We start from the raw sequence: 19,793 nt of genomic DNA, 5'->3' as shown, positions 1-19,793 counted from the left end.
TACATGCCTGTAGTCCCAGCTACTCAGGAGGCTGAGGCAGAAGGATCACCTGAGCCCAGGAGTTTGAGGTTGCTGTGAGCTAGGCTGACACCACGGCACTCTAGCCCAGGCAACAGAGTGAGACTCTGTCTCAAAAAAAAAAAAAAATAAAATAAAATAAAAAATAAAAAGAAAGAAAATCTGTTGACAACCTCCTATATAATATTTATTAACAGAAATATGTTTGGCATTGACTGTAAAAGGTGTTCCTGTCCCAAGATTAATTTATTTTCCACTTCTTAAAGATGAATAAAAGGTTCAAAATCGGTGATGGACCAAATTTTGCCCAGGGGATATAGTACATTACTACAAAACCTTAACTTCTAGCCATTTTGGTATATGTATTAATTAGATTTTGCTACCTAACAACCCCCCCCAAAACTTAGTGACATAAAACAATAATCACTTATTTATCTCAGCTAGGTGTCTGTGGTATTGATTAGGCTCACTCATGTATCTTGTAGGTTTGGCGTAGGGCTGGACAGACTTGGTTTATCTCTGCTTCACTCTCATTATCTAGCAAGCTAACTATGGATTGTTCCATGGTGGCTGGACAGAGTTTAAGAGAAAGTGGAAGTGTACAAAGCCTTTTTAGGCCCAGGACAACACCGGCATGTGTTAAAAATTAAATTGAGGCACATTAAATAACTAATTTATTTGAGCAAATATGACTCATAAATTAGGCAGCACCTAACTGTGGCTTGTGGTTGGGGCTCTACTGGAGGGGCTTTAAAGAAGGGCTTCTATAAGGTGAATGAAGAATCAAAGTAAATAATTGATTGGTTACTGTTATGTAGTTGTCTTATTTGGACTATCCAGTGGCAAGTTTCCAGTCATGTAAATAGAAGTTAGTTAGTTATTAGATTCTGGTTGGTTAAACTTAAGTTTCATTTCCCTCTAAGTCATTTATAAGAAATGCATTTGAGTTAGATTTTGGTTACTTATGTAGGCACCCCAAGGCAATGGAGCTATCTCAGTCAAATGGCCTCCTATTTAATTATTTTAACACATTATCACTTTCACCACACTCTATTTGACTAAAGCCAGTCACAAGTTCTTCTCAGATTCAAGGGGCAGGAAAAATAAAGTCCACTACCTCTTGATGGAAAGAGATGCAAGATGACATGTCAAAGGGCAAGAATACATGGATGGAAAACTGTGGCCACTTTTTAAATTGAGTAAAATTTACATACTACATATAATGTGATGTATAGATCTTAATTGTATGATTTAATGAGTTTTGGCAAATAAGTATGATCATATAACCAACATCCCTCTTAAGATGTAGAACATTTTCATCATCCAGGAAAGTTTTCTCTTGCCCTTTCCCAGTCAGTCCCCACAACCTGCCTCAGAAACCACCCTTCTGATTTCTATTACCATAAACCAGTTTTGCCTGTTCTTCAAGTTCATATAATTGGAATCATATAGCATGTAGTCTTCTGTGTTTGGACTCTCTTACTCAGTGTAACGGTGGCTTTGAAATTCATCCATGTCGTGTGTATCAGTTCCCCCCATCCTTCTTTTGCTGATATGTATTCTACCGTATGGCTATAGCACAGTTTGTTATCCATTATCCTATTGATGGACACTAGTTTCTGGTTTTGGATATTGTGAGTAAATATAAAAATGAAAATTCATGTGCAAATATTTTTGAGAACATATATTTTAATTGATGTAATATAAATAACTAAGAGAGGAACTGCTGTTCAGGAAATAAATGTGTATTTTCTTTTATTAAAAAACAAAACTGCCAAACCTTTTTTCAAAGTGATTGTACAATTTTTCATTCCCATCAACAATGCATTAAGAGTTAAAGTTGTTCTGCACTCAAATATTTGGTTGTTAGTCTTTGGTGGCTGTAAAGCAGTATCTCATCATGGTTCTAATTTTCATTTCCCACAATGAGCACTTTTTTCATATGTTTATTGGTCATTATAATCTTCCTTTGAGAAATGTCTATCATCATGATTGTACCACTGTCTAAATTACTGTTTGTAGTAAGTTTTGAAATCAAGCAGTGTGATTTTGCAAATTTGCTCTTTTTCACGATTTTTTTTTGGCAATTCTGGGTTCCTTGAGTTTCTATATGAATTTTAGGATCAGCTTTTCAGTTTCTACAAAGCGACAAGTCGGTATTTTCATGGGAATTGCATTAAGTCTGTAGATCAATTTGGGGAGGACTGCCATCATAATAATAGTAAATGTTCTGATCCAAGAACATGGGATGTCTATTTATTTAGATCTTCTTTATTTTCTTTCAGCAATGGTTTGTAGTTTTCAGGGTATATGGGTTTTATACTCTTCTCTTAAATTTATTCCTATTTTATTCTTTTGATGCTCTTAGATGGAATTATTTTATTAAGTTCATTTTAGGGTTGTTCATGTTAAGTATTTAGAAATACAATTAGTTTTTATATATTATCTTGTATTCTGCCACTGGGTGGAACTCATTTATTAGTTCTAAAAGTCCCCCCGCCTCCAGTGGATTCCTTAGGATTTTCTACATACAAAATCATGTCATTGGTGAATAGAGATTTTCCAATCTGGATGCTTTTTATTTCTTTTTTTGTCTATTTACCCTGGCTAGAACCTCCATTACAATGTCATATAAGAGAGGTGAAAGCCGATGTTCTTGTCTTGCTCTTGATTTTATGGGGAAAGCATCTAGTCTTTCACCATTGAGTAGATATTAACTGTGGGATTTTCACAGATGCCTTTTACCACACTGAGGATGTTCCCTTCTCTTCCTAATTTGTTGAGTGTTTTTGTCATGAAAGAGTGGTGGATTCTTTTAAAAACTGCCTTTTTTATAGCTATAGAGATGATCTAGTGGTTTTTGTTTTTTATTCTCCTGATATGCTGTATCACATTAATTGAGTTTTGGATGTTAAACCAACCTTGCATTCTGGATAAATTCCACTCATTCATGGCACACAATTCTTTTTAGTTGTTGCTAGATTCAGTTTGCTAGTGTTTTGTTGATGAATTTTGCCTCTATATTCATAATAGATATTTGTCTGTAGTTTTCTTTTCTTCTGATGTCTGTATCTGGTTTTACAATCAGGGTAATACTGGCCTCATAGACTGTGTTGGGAAGTGTTCTTTCCTCTCCTATTACTGGAAGAGTTTGTAAAAAATTAGGATTGTTTGGTACAATGTCATAAACACTAAATGCTTGTTAGAATTCAGCAATCTGGGCTTGGGCTTCTCTTTTAATGGTACAAAAACTATTACTAATTCTATCTCTTTACTTGTTAGATGTCTATTTAGATTTTTATTTCCTCTTGAGTCGATTTCAGTAGTTTGTGTCTTACTAGGCATTTATCCATTTTATCTTAGTTATCTAATTCATTGGTATTCTTTTTTAGTCTGTATCTGATTCTTACCTAACTTAATGATTACATACTCTTAATTTTATGGCACAGGATTCTCAGGACAATTACATACATCTCAAAGTTGGGAATATTCAAGCCTTTAAAAGTGTTTAAAATTATAGCAATGAGTTTGTTCTGCACTAGAGTCATCTGCCACAAAGCTTTGTAAAACTTCTCCTTTTCAAGGGTATCCAACTATAGGTGCTCCTCCAAAAGGCTTCACAGCATTTCCAAAAGTAAAGTAGAAAATGGATATTCTCATTGTGCAGTAAAGAATTAACTCCGATTGCCTAGGTTGTCCAAACTCTGCATATTCCAAAGTAAGGTCTGGACATTGCCCAACTCCTGGGAAATAACCCCTAAGATCTTGAAATATTCTGCCTAATCAGTCTCTTTGTCTACTTTGGATGTGATAGTGGGTTGTTCCAGTGAGATGGAGTGAAACCAAGCTGAGTGGAATGTGCACATGGGGCTGGGGGTGACGCTGAGAAGCAGTGGCATGATGGGGTCTTGCTTCTCTCTACCATTTAGGTCTCTCCTCTTTTCTCATTCTCTCACCATTGCTACAGGAGAGAAATTAGGCAGAGGTCACAGCAGAAGCAGTAGAGATTTTCCTTTCCTGCTCCTTATTCACTCCCTCTGCCACAGATGTGTAATGAGTAGGTCATGAGACAGAACTGAGGTACAGAAAGAAGGGCTTGGGGGAAGGTTCAAATTCAGTAGCATGGCAGCATTTTCTCTGCTTGACTTTATCTCTCTCTCTGGTGCTGGAACAAAAAGGAGGAGGGGGCTAGCAGGGGAGAGGTGGGGATAATGGTATGAGGGCTGAAAGGAGAAAAACAGAGAAAGACGTCTTATACTACAGAAGATAAATATATACCCAGCTCAGAAGAGATCTTTGTAAATAAGTGATGCTTGTAAGTACTATTAAGCATGGGTTCTTTAATGTATTTTTAACCCTATAACTTTGGAATTACTGGAGAAAATTAATTTTGTCCTCTATAAACAAAAATCAGTGTTCTTTCTCTCTCTGCCCATATCTATCTATCTATCTGCGTATCTGTGTAGCATCTATCTACCTATGAGATAATATATGGAGAAAACTTAGTTTTTAAGAACTAAGTAACATCTAATTTAAGTAGGCACTGTAATAAGTATGCAGTTGTAATAAATATAAACAGTTTCCAATTTTATTCACCAAGGCAGGCAACAATGTATGTGTATGTGCTATCACCAACTAAAGGTGGAAAGTAGTGGCAGTGAGAATGTGGTGAACAAAAGGAATGTTTCTATCATGCCTGTGTGTGGACTGGGGAGATAAGGCTATAAGCTTTATCTGGGAGAGCAAAAAATAAATTTGGGGATGCACGCACACACACAGAAATAAAAATACACACTAAAATATGTATTTTTCAGTTCCATAAATGTGCATTAAAGGAAAGAAATAGAAAGTGGGAAAATAAAAAAAAAAACAAAACAAAGGAGCATGAAGAGATAGAAAAATGAAAGAGGAACAGAAATGGAAAAAGGCAGAAAGAGGCAAAAGATGATAAAGATATACTAAGGAGAAGACACACATACAATGGGGAAAGAGACAAGGAGCAAAAAGGAGCAGGAATGCAGCTCAGAGCTATTCCAGCATCGCCTCTGTGACTGCATCTATGGCTGAATTTGACTGTAACTGGAACACCGTCATGCTGTTTGGAATTGTTTAGAATTTCTAAAGCTTTAGGGGCTATCCACATGCTTTAAGCCCTTCTGTTTAAGCACACGTGGCTACTGAACACTTCAAATGTGGCTGATCTGAATTGAGATGTCTATAAGTATAAATGTACATCAGATTCTGAAATTCAGAAGAAAGGATGTGAAATATTTTGGATATAGTTGGGCTAAAAATATATTCTTAAAATTAATTTCACTTTTTATTTTTACCTTTTTAAATGTGGCCATTAGCAAATTTAAAATTACATACGTGGTTCAAGTTATATTTCTCCTGTAAGGCATTATTCTAATACCAAGAGTCTCCTCATTGAAATCAAGGTTGGCAAAGTAGTTTGCTAATGTCTGAATCCCCCAAATTGCTAAAAACATACCAATATGCTCGACTTTTTCATCAATGACCTCACAGTGGTATGGCCACCGTGTTGGGCTCAGTGGACCAGAAGAAGAGACACCATATAGATCTCGTGGTTCACGAAGACGTGGCACCCATCTCCCTAGCTGATATTCCAATAGTATCTGTGTAGTCCGGGGGAAGAATGCATCTCCAATAGAGTTAGCTGAAAAGAAGATTCAAACACAATCATGAGTGATAAGAAGGAAAACCCCAATTCCTATAAGTTTTTATATAGGGCCTTTTTTCTTTCTAACCCTCTTCAATTTGTGGATATCATTATAAATATTTTAGAATTCATGGAATTTTTAAAAATAACAGTAACAATGAAATCTTACGACAATTGATCTTCACAATAGCTAAATAATAGCTGTTGACTTTATATACTATTAATTTATGCTAAATTCTCACCATTACTCTAAAAACATTTGTCTCTTCCAGCTTTTCTAGCAAATCACCTATTTTTTTTTTAATTTCATCTTATTGTTATGGGGGATACAGAATTGCAGGTTACATACGTTGCCCATGTACCGCCTTTCCCCCCAAGTCAGAGCTCCAGGCGTGCCTGTTCCCCAGATAGTGCGCGTTGCACCCATCATGTAGGTATATATCCCTCCCTTGCCCACCCCCCCTTCCCGAGTCAGCACCTTCAAGCGTTACCATTCCCCAAATGGTGCGCAATGCACTCATTGTGTAGGCATACACTGATCCCCTCCCCCACCCCCCACCTCAGTCTGATATCCAATTGGTGTCGTTCCCAGATGTGTATTTAGGTGATGATCAGGGAAACCAATTTTCTGGTGAGTACATGTGATGCTTGTTTTTCCATTCTTGGGATACTTCACTTAATATAATGGGTTCCAACTCTCTCTAGGAGAACCATAGAGATGTCGTATCTTCATTATTCCTTATAGCTGAGTAATATTCCATGGTATACATATACCACAGCTTACTAATCCAATCATGTATTGATGGGCATTTGGGTTGTTTCCACATCTTTGCGATTGTGAATTGTGCTGCTATAAACATTCGGGTACATGTGTCTTTGTTACAGAATGACCTTTTTTCCTTTGGGTATATGCCCAGTAATGGGATTGCTGGGTCAAATGGCAGGTCTACTTGAATCTGTTTAAGATACCTCCATAATGTTTTCCACAGGGGTTGCACTAGTTTGCAGTCCCACCAGCAGTGTATGAGTGTTCCTGTCTCTCCACATCCACGCCAACATGTGTTGTTTTGGGATTTTTTGATAAAGGCCATTCTCACTGGGGTTAAGTGATATCTCATTGTGGTTTTGATTTGCATTTCTCTGATGATTAGGGATGTTGAGCATTTTTTCATATGTTTGTTAGCCATTCTTATATCTTCTTTTGAGAAATTTCTATTCATGTCATTAGCCCACTTTTTGATAGGGTTGTTTGATTTTTTCTTGCTGATTTTTCTGAGTTCTAAATAGATTCTTGTTTTCAGTCCTTTATCTGATGTGTAGTATGCAAAAATTTTTTCCCATTCTGTAGGTGGTCTGTTTATTCTCGTGACTGTTTCTTTGGCTGAAATCACCTATTTTTGAATCTTCTTAAACTTAATCACACTATTTGTCTAATGGGTTAAATATGCTTACTGACCATAGTTCTTCACCACTTACTGGAACTATATTCTCAAAGGTTGCTAGTGAACTCAGTCACAACTTTTTCTCAGTTCTCATTCTAGGGCCTCTGTGTGACACAAACCAGGAACATGATTCCTCACAGAATACAAGGGGGCTGCCCCAAGCAGCAGTGCAGTGGTCCTGTCTCTCTCAGCATGATGGCTGTGTGACATCAATGTGATGCTGATGATCACCCCTCCTTAAGTGCATTTCCCTTTGGTGATAATACATTTCCTGGTGTTCTCCCTACCTCTCACGTACTTGGTTCTCCATTTGTCTCACTGGTTCCTTTTGCTCGTTTACCTCTGAAATGTAGCTTTTTGCTTAGATTTAGTTTTTGGCCACTTTAGGACAATAGCAGATACAGCAATGGAACTACAAGTCACATAACTGGGTTCTATTCTACCACTTTATTTCTGTATGATTTCGTTTAGGCAAGACAGCCTCTTTCAACATAAATCTTACTCTGTGTAAATAATTAATGATATCACGTTCCCTAGCTACTTCTCAGGATTGTTATACAGAATCATCCATTCTACAGAGAGTTATCATGTGTCTACTATATGCCAAGAACAATAAACAGACACTGACCATACAGAGGTGAAAAAAAATAGACAATGTCCCTGCCATCATGAGCTTACGCTGTGGTAGGACATGCAATAAACAGGAAAACAAGATAATTTCAGTGATGATAAATGCTACAAAAGAAATAAAACAGAGAAATAATAAATGAAAGTGAGAAAGGGGAATGGGTGGGAATGATACTTTAGATAGTCTTGTCAAGGTAAGACTTCTCTGAAGAGGTAACATCTGAGCTGAGATCTGAATAATGAACTCAGTCCTGGGGTAAATACTGCTCTGGACATGCCCTAAAAAAGCTGAAAAGGAAGTCTGGAAGTAAAGAAACTTATCCATAAGCAATATAACTGCTTATCAGGACAAAGTCCAATATTCTTTAATAGAACACAATGAAATCCAGCAATCAGCATGTAAAATTCACAAGTCTGTCATTCATTCGTAGGTTAACAGGCAAGAGTTACAGTCCCACTATGGCAGCATAAGTCTTATATAGGCCTTCTCTCCCACTGATTACAAGTATAGATAGAACACAAAAACATAACTATCAGAGGGGTCTGAAAGTAAACTAGTGCAAGCAGATTGTGCAGTCAAAATGTAGAGAAGCACTCTCTGCAAGGTGAGTCCACCTCCTCTTGTTTTCTTTTCCTGCTTTGCTCTGAAGGCAGGTCCCATTCACAGACCACTGCAGTGGTGCAAATGGCTAAATCTCAGATAAAAACCCAGTCTTTCTTAACAGAGGACCAGCAACAGGGGTCCTCACAATGTGGAGGGAATCTGAAGGGAAGAAAGAGACAAGAGAAAGCTATCTCCTAATTCTGTGTGTGAACCCATCCATACAAGTCTCAACCTAAAAACCTAAGTTATGCAGGCACACAGTCTCAGACTATGAAAGCGGAACTAAAACTTTCCCCATCTTATTTTTTATCCACTCAAGGCCTTATGATAAAGGGAAGGAAAAATATATAGATAAGTTCAAACCTGTTAAAAGTGCACACTGATGAATATCTTCACTTACAAATTTCATGAATGTATCCTCATCCTAAAACAAGAGAATTTTAAAATATTTGTTTAAAAAACAAGTTTCTAAATCCAGAAATTTTTTAGTGCTTGATATTGAGTATATGTCTTTAATAAATGAAAAAAATGAATGGATTATAGGCTATTGGTCTCAAAGCTCCAAACACTTCAAATATCCTGAAACCTTGAAGTTTGCCTCTTTCATTCTTCCTCTCCTACTGGATATGGTCATAATAATGACTGCATGGAAGGCATACGGTTTAAAGATTCTTGGGACAACAATAGCAATTTAAATCAAGAATAAAATTAACAACAACAAAAAAGAAACACAGAAAGCCATAGATTTAAAGGGTTACATACATCATTTTAGAAAGCTTATTTTGGGACCTTAATTTACATACCTAATAATTGATACATCAATATAATTTAAAGGAAATCTCTCAGAAATATGTATTAGAACCAGAAAAAATATTTTTAAACACTACATTTCTCTCCTTTTTTCTTCTTCCATGTCCCTCTTTTTGTGACTTCAGAGCCACACTAAAAATATTATGGTGATACACAGTAAGGTTGGAACATAGGTGGTTTTAGTATTATACATATTGTGATGTAACACAATATAATTAGTACATATAAGAAAATAAGTGGACATGAATTATAAAAATAAAACTCTAATAATGATTTCATACACACATTTTAATAAAACCCAGAAGAATCTTAGCCAAAATATTTTCTTTTTTTTTTTTTTTTTTTTTTTGAGACAGAGTCTCACTTTGTTGCCCAGGCTAGAGTGAGTGCCATGGCGTTGGCCTAGCTCACAGCAACCTCAAACTCCTGAGCTCAAGGGATCCTCCTGTCTCAGCCTCCCGAGTAGTTGGGACTACAGGCATGCACCACCGTGCCCGGCTAATTTTTTCTTTATATATTTTTAGCTGTCCATATAATTTCTTTCTATTTTTAGTAGAGATGGGGTCTCGCTCTTGCTCAGGCTGGTCTCGAACTCCTGAGCTCAAACGATCCGCCCACCTCGGCCTCCCAGAGTGCTAGGATTACAGGCGTGAGCCACCGCGCCCGGCCCCAAAATATTTTCTTAAGAAAACAATATAAATATAGTTCTCTTTCTATAGAGCATAATGGATGCAGTAATAGCTTAGCTTTTTCACTCAAATTATTTCCCAGCTTCAGTGACAATGATTTAAACATACAATTGATTTTTATATCCAATTGATTTAATAATATTTTAATTGGGGATTTATAACACAAATGTTAGCTCAAGTAAAATAAAGTTGAGAAGAACATACTGATTCATCTTCTTCACTGATTGTTCTGTCTGAATAATCTTCCTTTTCTGACTCTTCTGACATCTCTTTCAGTGTTTGGCTTGCAATTTCTTTTGTTATATGGATAGGCTGTAAAACAATTTCTAAGGGACTTATTTGACAACTTCTTTTTAGGCTGAAGGTGTTTATTGCATTAAATGAGTACTCAAAAATATATTCAATTGTATTTAACAGTGACAACAGTTCTCCTTAAAAACTAAATTAATTAGAATGCAGCTAATTAAACTTTCAATTTCAAAGATGTGAAGAAATTTTTCATTATTATAAGAAACAAAAATCACAATAAAATCAATAATTTAATTGAAAAAGGAATTTTCAGAGCACACAGCCAAATAATTTACATTTACATTTACAATTAAATACTAGCGATAGTAAATTCAGAGTGATCCTGAGGCATTAAATATAATGAATCAAAGAAAAAAATTTATTCTGTCAGTGAAATGTAGCAATATAGTTTAAAAAGTTTTCTCTTTAACTTTCAATTGACCAAAAGTTCAAAGGACTAAAATAAACTTTTCTCTTTGTATTTTGATTAAGATTATTCTGTAGATATTGTCTCTAATATGCAATTATTTTCTTACTGAAATGGCAATAGCTACTAGAAGGTTGTCTTGGCAAAGACCATTACTCCTTCTATGCAAGTACCTTCCCACGTGGTTATTAGACAACGGAATAATCGAAATTCCTTGTCAAGATCCTGGTTTTTGAGAGACCAAAGGAATTTACCAATTTCAAACCTATTGGTTTACGCTCTTCTCTTCAAAAAGCGTGTTTTGGAGCGTGAGCTGCATAGAAATGCAAGCTCCATAGCAAATAACTACAAATGCAACAGAGCAAATTGTCTTATAGGCCACACTTTCAGTATTGAGACTGACGTTTCGGTCTGGGGATCACAACCCCAAATCTGGAATAGCGGATTGGCATAAATCTTGATTCTGTTTCCTTACATGAGCATACGAGGCACACTACCGTGCTGCCCTGCTGTGGAATGCAACTTTAGCTTCAGCAAAGCCACACACACAGATACTTAATGGGCGCTCCGTGGGTGTCTTCCGCGTCTAAAGAAGGGACAAAAGCAGGCGCGCCTTGGAGAGGTCTGCGGTCAGGCCCGATTAAGCCACGATTCGCGTTGGCAAGGTCTTCCTCCCACGCTCACTCCTGGACAGGGCAGTGTGAGGAGCTCATTGGCCAGGATGCGCTCGCTTCCCTTAGGGGGCGCCCGCCTCCCCTCTCCCCTTCTTTTTCGGCACTTCCACCGTCCCTCCTGGGCCGGCCCCTCACTCCCACCCCGAGTCCTCTGGCCAGGCCAGTCGTTCCTTCTGTCCGGGGACACTATCTCGGAAGTCTCCCCAAGTTACCCGGGGTTCCAGCCGCTAGAAGGAAAGCCACTGAAGTTTAGTTATGGTCCCAAGCCGGCCCATCTCCACTCGTTACCAGGGCAACGGGCCCACCCTCGCGAGACTTTGGGCAGTCCTCTGGAATCACCTAGCGACCAGCGCGGAGGAAATGAGCCTGCGCGGGGTTTTGGCCAGAGGGATGGGAACCCAGAGGATAACGGGAGTTGGGGGCAGTGTCACAGAACTAGCAGAGATAATCCCGGGGAGATTAGCAAATTGGGGTCTGGCGGGAGAATTTAGGAGTGCATTCTGGCCTCTGATTTATTCCTAGTGTTCTGCATGTGGGTTTGCCAGGCCCCTTCTTGGAGGAGGCAGTAAAGCATGCTGGTTAAGATTTATGCTTTGGAGCCCACCTGACCTTTAACAATGTGACTTTGGACAAATTAATTTTCTGGACTTCAGTTTCTTCATCCATAAAATGGACACAATTGCAACTACTACTTGCAGTTGTTTGATTAAAATCATGTTGGTCTTTATACACACACTGAGTTCCACTCTGCGTAATTGTGTGACTAATGATCTTTCTGGAAAATGGGACTTTTCTCCTTAAATGCTGGATGAAGGAGTCATAGATATGCTAGGGTGAACTCTCAAAATTATCAGCTCAGAGATTCTTTAAATATAATAATTATTAGCTAACGTACTGAACACTTAACTATTTTCCCGGTCATTGTAAATCACTTTTTATGCGTTGTATATGATCTTCCTATAACATTCTTAGACATTATTTGTGTAATTTCATCTTGATTGTTCCCTGATCTTTAGCTTTGGTGGATAATTTGGAACAGTTTTCCAAGTATAGCTGAAAAAATTGTCTAGATGTTTGGTGCCTACATCAATCATTATTATATGCCATGAGATTTGTGACTTTGTAGAAATGGAGATAACGTTAGTGAGTTTGAAAGTAGAATAAAGGGTAAAGCACTATGGCTTATGCATGGAAATGGGTTAATATCATCTCTTTAGATTTTGTAAGTTTCTGAAAATAATGTTTCTCAGGTCAGCAGTTTAGAAGTTTGAACCTTCCCAATTAGACCTTGGCCTGAGGAAATAGAGTATATCTGAGATTAAGCTCTCTTGAAAAATAGTTAGCCCTTGTAAGTTGTAGCTTGTTTTATGCCATACATACATCACTAAAGGTGAAATGCAGAGAAAATCTTTATATTAATATAGGGATTCTATTTTTCTGTTGGATTTTGGTCATGGTTGCAAGCCATAGGATGTCAGATGCACAAGGTGAAGTTCTGAGAACTTATCTAACCAGGTTATACAGGAAGTTAGTGGCAGAGCTGGGACTTAAGTCTCATGATTTTTAGTCCAAGTATTTATATGTCAAGTAATCTTTGCAAAGAAAAATTATTTAATATTTTAATGCATAATAAAAAATACTTAGGAATTCAACAAAACTTTGAAAATCATATTCGTTTGTTATTTCATTAATTCAACAAATCTTTATTGGATGTCTACTACGTGTGAGGGACTGTTCCCAGTGTAAGGTGGTTGGAGGGAACAAAACAGACATTCTTTATGGAGGTTAATGTTCCAGTGGAAGAAAAGAAAACAAACAAACCAATAATAATAAAAACCACTCAGGTGATAACTGCTATGGAGAGAAATCAAGCAGGGAAAAATGAAGAGAATGAGGAGCACTGGGGGGGGGGGGGGGGCCTTATGTAGGGTTGCTCTTTTAGATGGAGTGGCTAGGGAAGGCTGTTCTGACCAGGAGACATTTGAGCAGAGGAATGAACCATAGGAAGTCTGGGGGAAGACCCTGCCAGGAAGCAAAAGCAGCAAGTACAGAGATTCTGAGAAGATGAAATACAATTGACCCTTGAACAACGGGGAGGTTAGGGCCACTGACCCCCACACAGTTGAAAATCCACATATAACTTTTGACTCCCCTAAAACTTAATTACTAATTGCCTGCTGTTGACGGGAAGCCTTGCCAATAATATATACAGTTGATTAGCATATATTTTATATGTTATATGTATTATGTACTATATTCTTACAATAAAGTAAGCTCTAGAGAAAAGAAAACATTATTAAGAAAATCATAAGGAAGAGAAAATATATTTACTATTCATTAAGTGGAAGTGGGTCATAATAAAGTTTTATTCTCGTCTTCACATTGAAGTAGGCGGAGGAGGAGGAGGAGAAAAAGGAGAGGTTGGTCTTGCTGTCTCAGGGGTGGCAGAGGTGCAAGAAAATGTGTGTGAGTCCACCCACGCAATTCAGGCCCAAGTTGTTCAAGGGTATGGTCCCAGCTGTATACTAGGCAATACTATTTAGCCAAAGCTTAGCTGTAGTCAGTATTATTTTAAGGAAAGATTTCATAAGGAACTTTCTTCCCCAAGTAAATTTAAAATGGTTTTCTTAAGCACTTCTTTTTTAATTCTTTCTTTCCCTCCCTTCCTTCCTTCCTTCCTCTCTCTTCTCTTTCTTTCTCTTTCTTTTCCTTCCTTCCTTCCTTCCTTCCTTCCTTCCTTCCTTCCTTCCTTCCTTCCCTTCTTTCTTCCTTTCTTCCTTCGTTTCCTTCCTTTCTTCCTTTCTTTCACTTATTGTCCTATTCCAGACAGGAGTATGTACTGGAAAGGAAAGTTTTTGCCTTTAAGTGAAAATGGAAGTAAGACCTGGGGTAAACTTCCACCAAGGACTAGAAAAGTTGGAATTTTTGTTCCCCTTTCCTATGATCTCACCAGAGAAGGTGACTGGATAGTCTCCTTCTGTAGCTGGCTTCTCCCTTTTCGGAAAGCAGCTTTATCTCTGCAGTAACTTTTCCTCCTGTACTTTTATTGTGAGTTTGCTCCAGGACTGCAGCCTAAAAGGCAATGTCATAAAGGTAGAGTAAGAAAAGAGGAAAAGACAACCAAAACGATAACCCTAAAAGCACAGTTACTGTTGTAGGAATCAGGAAGAAAGGTCATTTTAGCAACATGGCCAAATGTAAGTTGTGCTGGGAATATAATTTATTTTGTGTAATTACATCATTTTGAGTTTATTGAGCAGGGGCTTAAATGAGACTAGGAAGTGACCAGGGCAGTCAATTATTTATGACATCATAGAAGTTAGTGGTCACGTAGCCTTAGAGGTCTTGTTACAATTTGGCTGAGGAAGCCAAGGTAGGGCATGGGAGCCCTAAGATAGTCCAGTACTTGTCTTGGCCTTCTTTGGACTATCGGGGTCTAGGATGACCTACCCTAGGGCCAAACCTCTTAAGCTATTTCCAAACTCAAGTCTTGAGATCTGTCCCAGCCAGTCAACCACCCAAGACTCAGCTCAAGGGTCATTATTCTCATGATGACATTTTTCCTAATTATGCTATCATAGGTAGAATTCATTATTTGTATTTAGGGACTACATTGAAGCAATCGTTCCCCTTAGCACTTGGAAATGAGGTGGTAAGAATGCCCCCTGCCTGCTTAACAAATGACAGATGGATCAATCACCCCCAAAGAGAGCAAATTCCCAGGCTCAGTGTGAAGTCTCTTGACAACATGAAATTGTCTTTTTTAAAATTTCCCCAATGACTGTCCCTGAACTGTGCAATGGTGAAATCCTCCTTCCTACTGAGGACATGTTGGCCAGACACCATAACTTTTCAGCCAATTCCAGCTACTAAAACAGTGTCATTTTGTGATTTAAGATTTCCTTCTGGTATTAAATTTGACATTAAGAAGTTCACTTTAAACTTTAATTTCAAACTCGACTCAAAATCCTCTTTCTTCCCACTTCTCAGGGCAGCCTAGCTGTGTCCCTAGCTCTGGTCGCTTGGGAGATGGGAGGGAGGTTGGTGTTTTGCTATTTATATTCATCCCCTGTTCCCTCCAGGTTCTAGTTCTTTGCTGTGTTAGGATGAGCAGGGCCGGGGAGCGAAAAGGGGAAAGATCTCCTTAACTGGGCCAAGCTACAGTTCACATGGCTGGTCTCCAGTGTTTTTCTTGTTCTGTCTGTGGACTTCATGGGGAGAGCAGTGGCTTCCACCTGCCCCCTGACAAGGGGCTTTCTTCAAGGTGCACTCCTAGGCAATAACCTCTCTTGTGACAGATGACAGGCAATAGTGGTTAGGAGTGTGGGCTCAGGAGCTGACTGCCTGGGTCGGATATTCTGCACTTCACAGCTGTATGATCATAGGCAGGTTTTGAAACTTCTCTTGCTTCAATGTGTTTACCTGTAACGTGGAGATAATACAGTATAATACCTATCTTGTAGGGTTGTTGTGAAGATTAGGTGAGTGAATGACTTGGAAAGTGCTTAGAACAGTACCTGGAACATGGTAAATGCCCAGTGAATGTTAACTGTTGTTATCATTTGACCGGTTGACCTCCAATTGGTGGCGTTGATACCATATCCCTCTGATACCTGGGCACCTACTCACCTTGCTGCGGTGATCCTCATGTGACTAGAGACTGCCCAGTGTCACCTTCACGTCCAGCTCTAGGACTGGTGGGCATGCGCCAGATCTGTCTTCTGAACGCTGGCAGGGCACTCTCCTGTCTGTCTGGCTTTGTTCACTTCCCTTTCCTGTGTGCTCAGGAAGCACAGAGACAAACCAGCCAACTCCTGGCTAGGTGGACACCAAACAGGAAGCAAAATACTAGCCTCCCTTTCAGAGGGAACACCTCTTGTCCTTATGAGTGATTCTCTTGGAAGCCCCCTCTCTCGGAAGCAGCCCGTTAGTCCACAGGAAAATAACATGCTGCTCACGGGAACACAGGATGAGGACAATTTCTCATTGCAAACAAATGCACTGTCATTCTGACTTTACACAGCTATATTGGTCTTCTCAGCTTGTTCATTTACTGGTACAGCCATGAAAGAAAAAATAGATCCCTTCATTGTATGCTGACCAAATGAAGCTTTTCAGGCAGTAAAGCTAAATAACTTAAGACCTTGGACTAAGGCAAGTTAATGCTCCCTGGTCAGGCTTCTTAAGGGCTGGCCACCTACCCTTGAAAAGGACCCCTCTTATATTTCTTCAGACAACTCTCCTTGTTTTGCCACTTTACCTACCCGTGTCATAGCGACGAGGATCAGCACTTTATTGCTCTTAGGCTATTCATTTCTACCTCCTGCTGTTTAACTTCAAAACCCCTTCAGGGCAGGAACTTGGTCTTATGTATCTTTGCACTTCTAGTGCCTAACTTGGACGTTTGTAAGCCTTTAGTAAATATGTATAAGGAATGATCAATTTAAAAAAAAATTGCTGAGTGTTTAGTATATAAAAGGTACAGTGCTAAGAACCAAGGGTACAAGGAGGTGTGGGATCTGGCTGTTGCCAATGAGGAAAGCACCCCCTGGTTGAGCAGGCAGGACCTATTTTGAGTTGGCTACTCTTTTGCTGTGCATCTGTAACCCTTGATGTAAATCTCTGTTTAAGACTCACCAGACAGTAAGGTCAATATCTGGTCTTCTCTAATAGTTTCTGGGTCTTTGGAAGAAAAGGCCTGAACTTCCCCTTTGCATTCTGATTGCCTAGTTCAGTGCCTGATGTTCACAATGACATAGCAGGTGCTCATGACACGTGTGCTAAATGACTGAACAAAACCGAAGGTTCCAACAGGTGGGTGTGCTGGGGTCTTCTTAGGTGAGGTAGGATTCAAACTTAGTTTCAATGAATTTACGAAGGGAAAGAAATAGGGCTGCTTAGATTAAGGAAAAACATGAGCTCAGATCAGAATGTACATTGTATCTTCTGGAGCGATTTGGGTGAAAATACCCAGCGAGTATAGTTGGAAATACAGGACTGGTGGTCAAGAGAGATGTCAGTTTCCAAGAGGTATTCTATTTAAAAAAAAATGGAAACTTAAAAGCTGTATAACTGTGAGCAAGTTTTAAAATTCTCTGTGCTTCTATGTATTTACCTGTAATGTGGGGATAGCACCTATCTTGTAGGGTTGTTGTGAAGATTAAATGAGTGAATAGCAAGTAAAGTTGTGAGCACTTAGGTGTCACTCATAAAACATGAGGGGGCAGTAGGAGTCACCATTCTCCTCATGGCACAGGGCAGTGGTTTTCAAAGTGTGGACAGTGGGACCAGCAGTACTAGCATCATGTGAGAAATGCAAATTCTCAGGCTCTGCCCCAAACCTCCGGAATCAGAAAATGGGGTGGAGTCATCTGTCTTTTACCAAGCCCATCAGGTGATTGATACACTATAAATTTTGAGAACCACTGGTGCAGGGGATTAAGAGTGTGGACTCCGGAACTAGAATACTTAGCATGCACATGGCTAGGATGCTACTGAAATGCAAAAATATCAGTAATTACATTAAATATGAAAAGATTCCAGTTAAAACTCAAAGATAATCTGACTGGATTAAAATCCAAACCCAAACCGTATATTTTTTAAAAGACACACATCTAAACTAAAGGATATACAAAAGTTGAAGGTTATGGGATAGAAAAAGTTATATGATGCAAGTGCTAACCAACAAACAAGTCACTATAGCAATATTAAGAATAGAAAAAAAAACTTTAAGGGAAAAATCTTTGCTGCAAATAGAGGGCCACTTCATAACGATAAAATATTCAATTTACTAGGAAGATATAATGATTCTAGATCTTTATGCACCTAAAACATCACCTTAAAATATGGAAAGTAAAATTAACAGAATTACAAGAAGAAATAGACAAATCCATAACAACAGTGGGAGATGTTTCACATTCCTTTCTCAGTAAAAGAACAAAAGAAAAAATCAGTAGGATATAGAATGTTTGGACATTTTCATAAACTTGACACAAATAGACACTGCATTCAAATCGAGACTTTGTTAGTCATCTAAGTTCAATGGAAGAATACACCCTTAAGATCGTGAGATCCTTTTTCTTATCCATTATCCTACTTAGAGCATACATGCAAGCAAGGGTAGGAAAAAATCTACAATACGGACCTGTTTCCACATCATGAGAGAGACTATTATGTTTTCAAGCGCATATTCTGAATATGCATATTGTAAAATTAATTTTCATTCACCCCTAATCTTACCAGTTTGGGACTAGTACTACAGATTTATTTTTTCTTTGCTTAATTTAGATGACAGCTACCTTATTGTCTAGACTTATCACCCTTCTTGTTAAGATGTAGAGGTAAAAATACTAATTTTTTTTTAGTCACAGTAATTAGTTAATTGTGTCAATCTTATGAGCAGGATTGAGGGGACTATTCAGGAGCTCTGGACCCATAACTTGAAATCTTTATGAGAATCTCAGATTTCAGACCCATTAGTGCTACATAAATATGCAGAATTACTATGAAAAAATGTCTTTGGATTCAAACGTAATCATCAGTGCCTTGCAAGTAGTAAGTATTCTACAAATGAATGGTACATATTAAGTGGGTGTTTCCCCTATTAAGAGGCAGTACCTTCAGGAAAACAGTACTGTCCATCTTAGGACTCAGTGCTGATATGTGACAATACTGGCAATGAGAAGGAGGATGAAGGGAAATTTGATAGTTTTCTTGAAGAAGAATTTTTTAAATCGCTCTTTTCAACCTTTTCTATACATGTTTGGCCAGTTGTCCACATCAGAGCAATTTTCAATTTTTTTTTAGAAAGTTACCTGTAATAAGCAATTAAAAATATAAAAAATGCTTTTCTTTTTTAAAACGACTGAATCTGAAATATGGATTTGCTATGCCATTATCTTTATTACAATAGACATACCTCTTGCAATCAATATAGTACATAAAAATAAGTGAAGCAAAGACATTTGGAGGAATTCCATTTATTGTGGATGCATTTTCATGATATATTTTTATTGCAGCGATCAATTATCAGTGAAAGGTATCAAGTGTTTATAAAATTTTTACGTATGGCAGATTCACAAAACACGCGAGTCAGCTTGCAGTTTTGCCTCTTAAAGATAACAGACAACTGTAATTGAACAAGTAAACAAGGAATTTAATTTTCAATAGATTAAATCCAAACTGAACAAAATTCTACCCTACAACTTATTCCATCCAAATATTGGAATAAAAGTCAGGATTGATACATTCTCTTCTCAACTTTAGGCTTTTTAGAAAAATATATAACAGCGATCAGGAGAAGTTCTTGTTCAAAAGTACAACAATGCACTGTAATCTCAAACTTTGATCAATTTCATGCCAATGATGGGGGTCAATGCTAAACAGGGCACTTCTATTGTGAATTCTAGTTTATCTTATTGTAGACTTGTGCATGTCTACTCAGTCATGAGTAGATGACTTTTGCAGTCTTGGTGGCTTCCCTTTCTTTGGTCCAGGTTTGCTAAAAGCTAGAGGATCTGGCTACTCTTTACTGA

The 19,793-nt window shown here is 38.2% G+C and overlaps 1 protein-coding gene across 1 annotated transcript in view; it reads right to left on the bottom strand.

Moving 5' to 3' along the window:
- The window catches only part of AGBL3 (AGBL carboxypeptidase 3), a 52,253-nt gene extending 42,116 nt beyond the window's left edge, over positions 1-10,137 (bottom strand). Inside the window, exons 1-3 of the mRNA XM_069462658.1 lie at positions 10,075-10,137; positions 8,735-8,795; positions 5,510-5,695 (exon numbers count right to left, since the gene is read on the bottom strand). Of these exons, the coding sequence (XP_069318759.1) occupies positions 5,510-5,695; positions 8,735-8,795; positions 10,075-10,137 (310 nt within the window). The remainder of the gene's footprint in view (positions 1-5,509; positions 5,696-8,734; positions 8,796-10,074) is intronic.
- Between the last annotated feature and the right edge of the window lie 9,656 nt (positions 10,138-19,793).

Source organism: Eulemur rufifrons, chromosome 29 (genome assembly GCF_041146395.1).
Source record: "Eulemur rufifrons isolate Redbay chromosome 29, OSU_ERuf_1, whole genome shotgun sequence".
NCBI classification, from domain to species: domain Eukaryota; kingdom Metazoa; phylum Chordata; class Mammalia; order Primates; family Lemuridae; genus Eulemur; species Eulemur rufifrons.
Note: the sequence above shows the minus strand (reverse complement) of the source record. Positions and strands in the feature narration are given on the sequence as shown.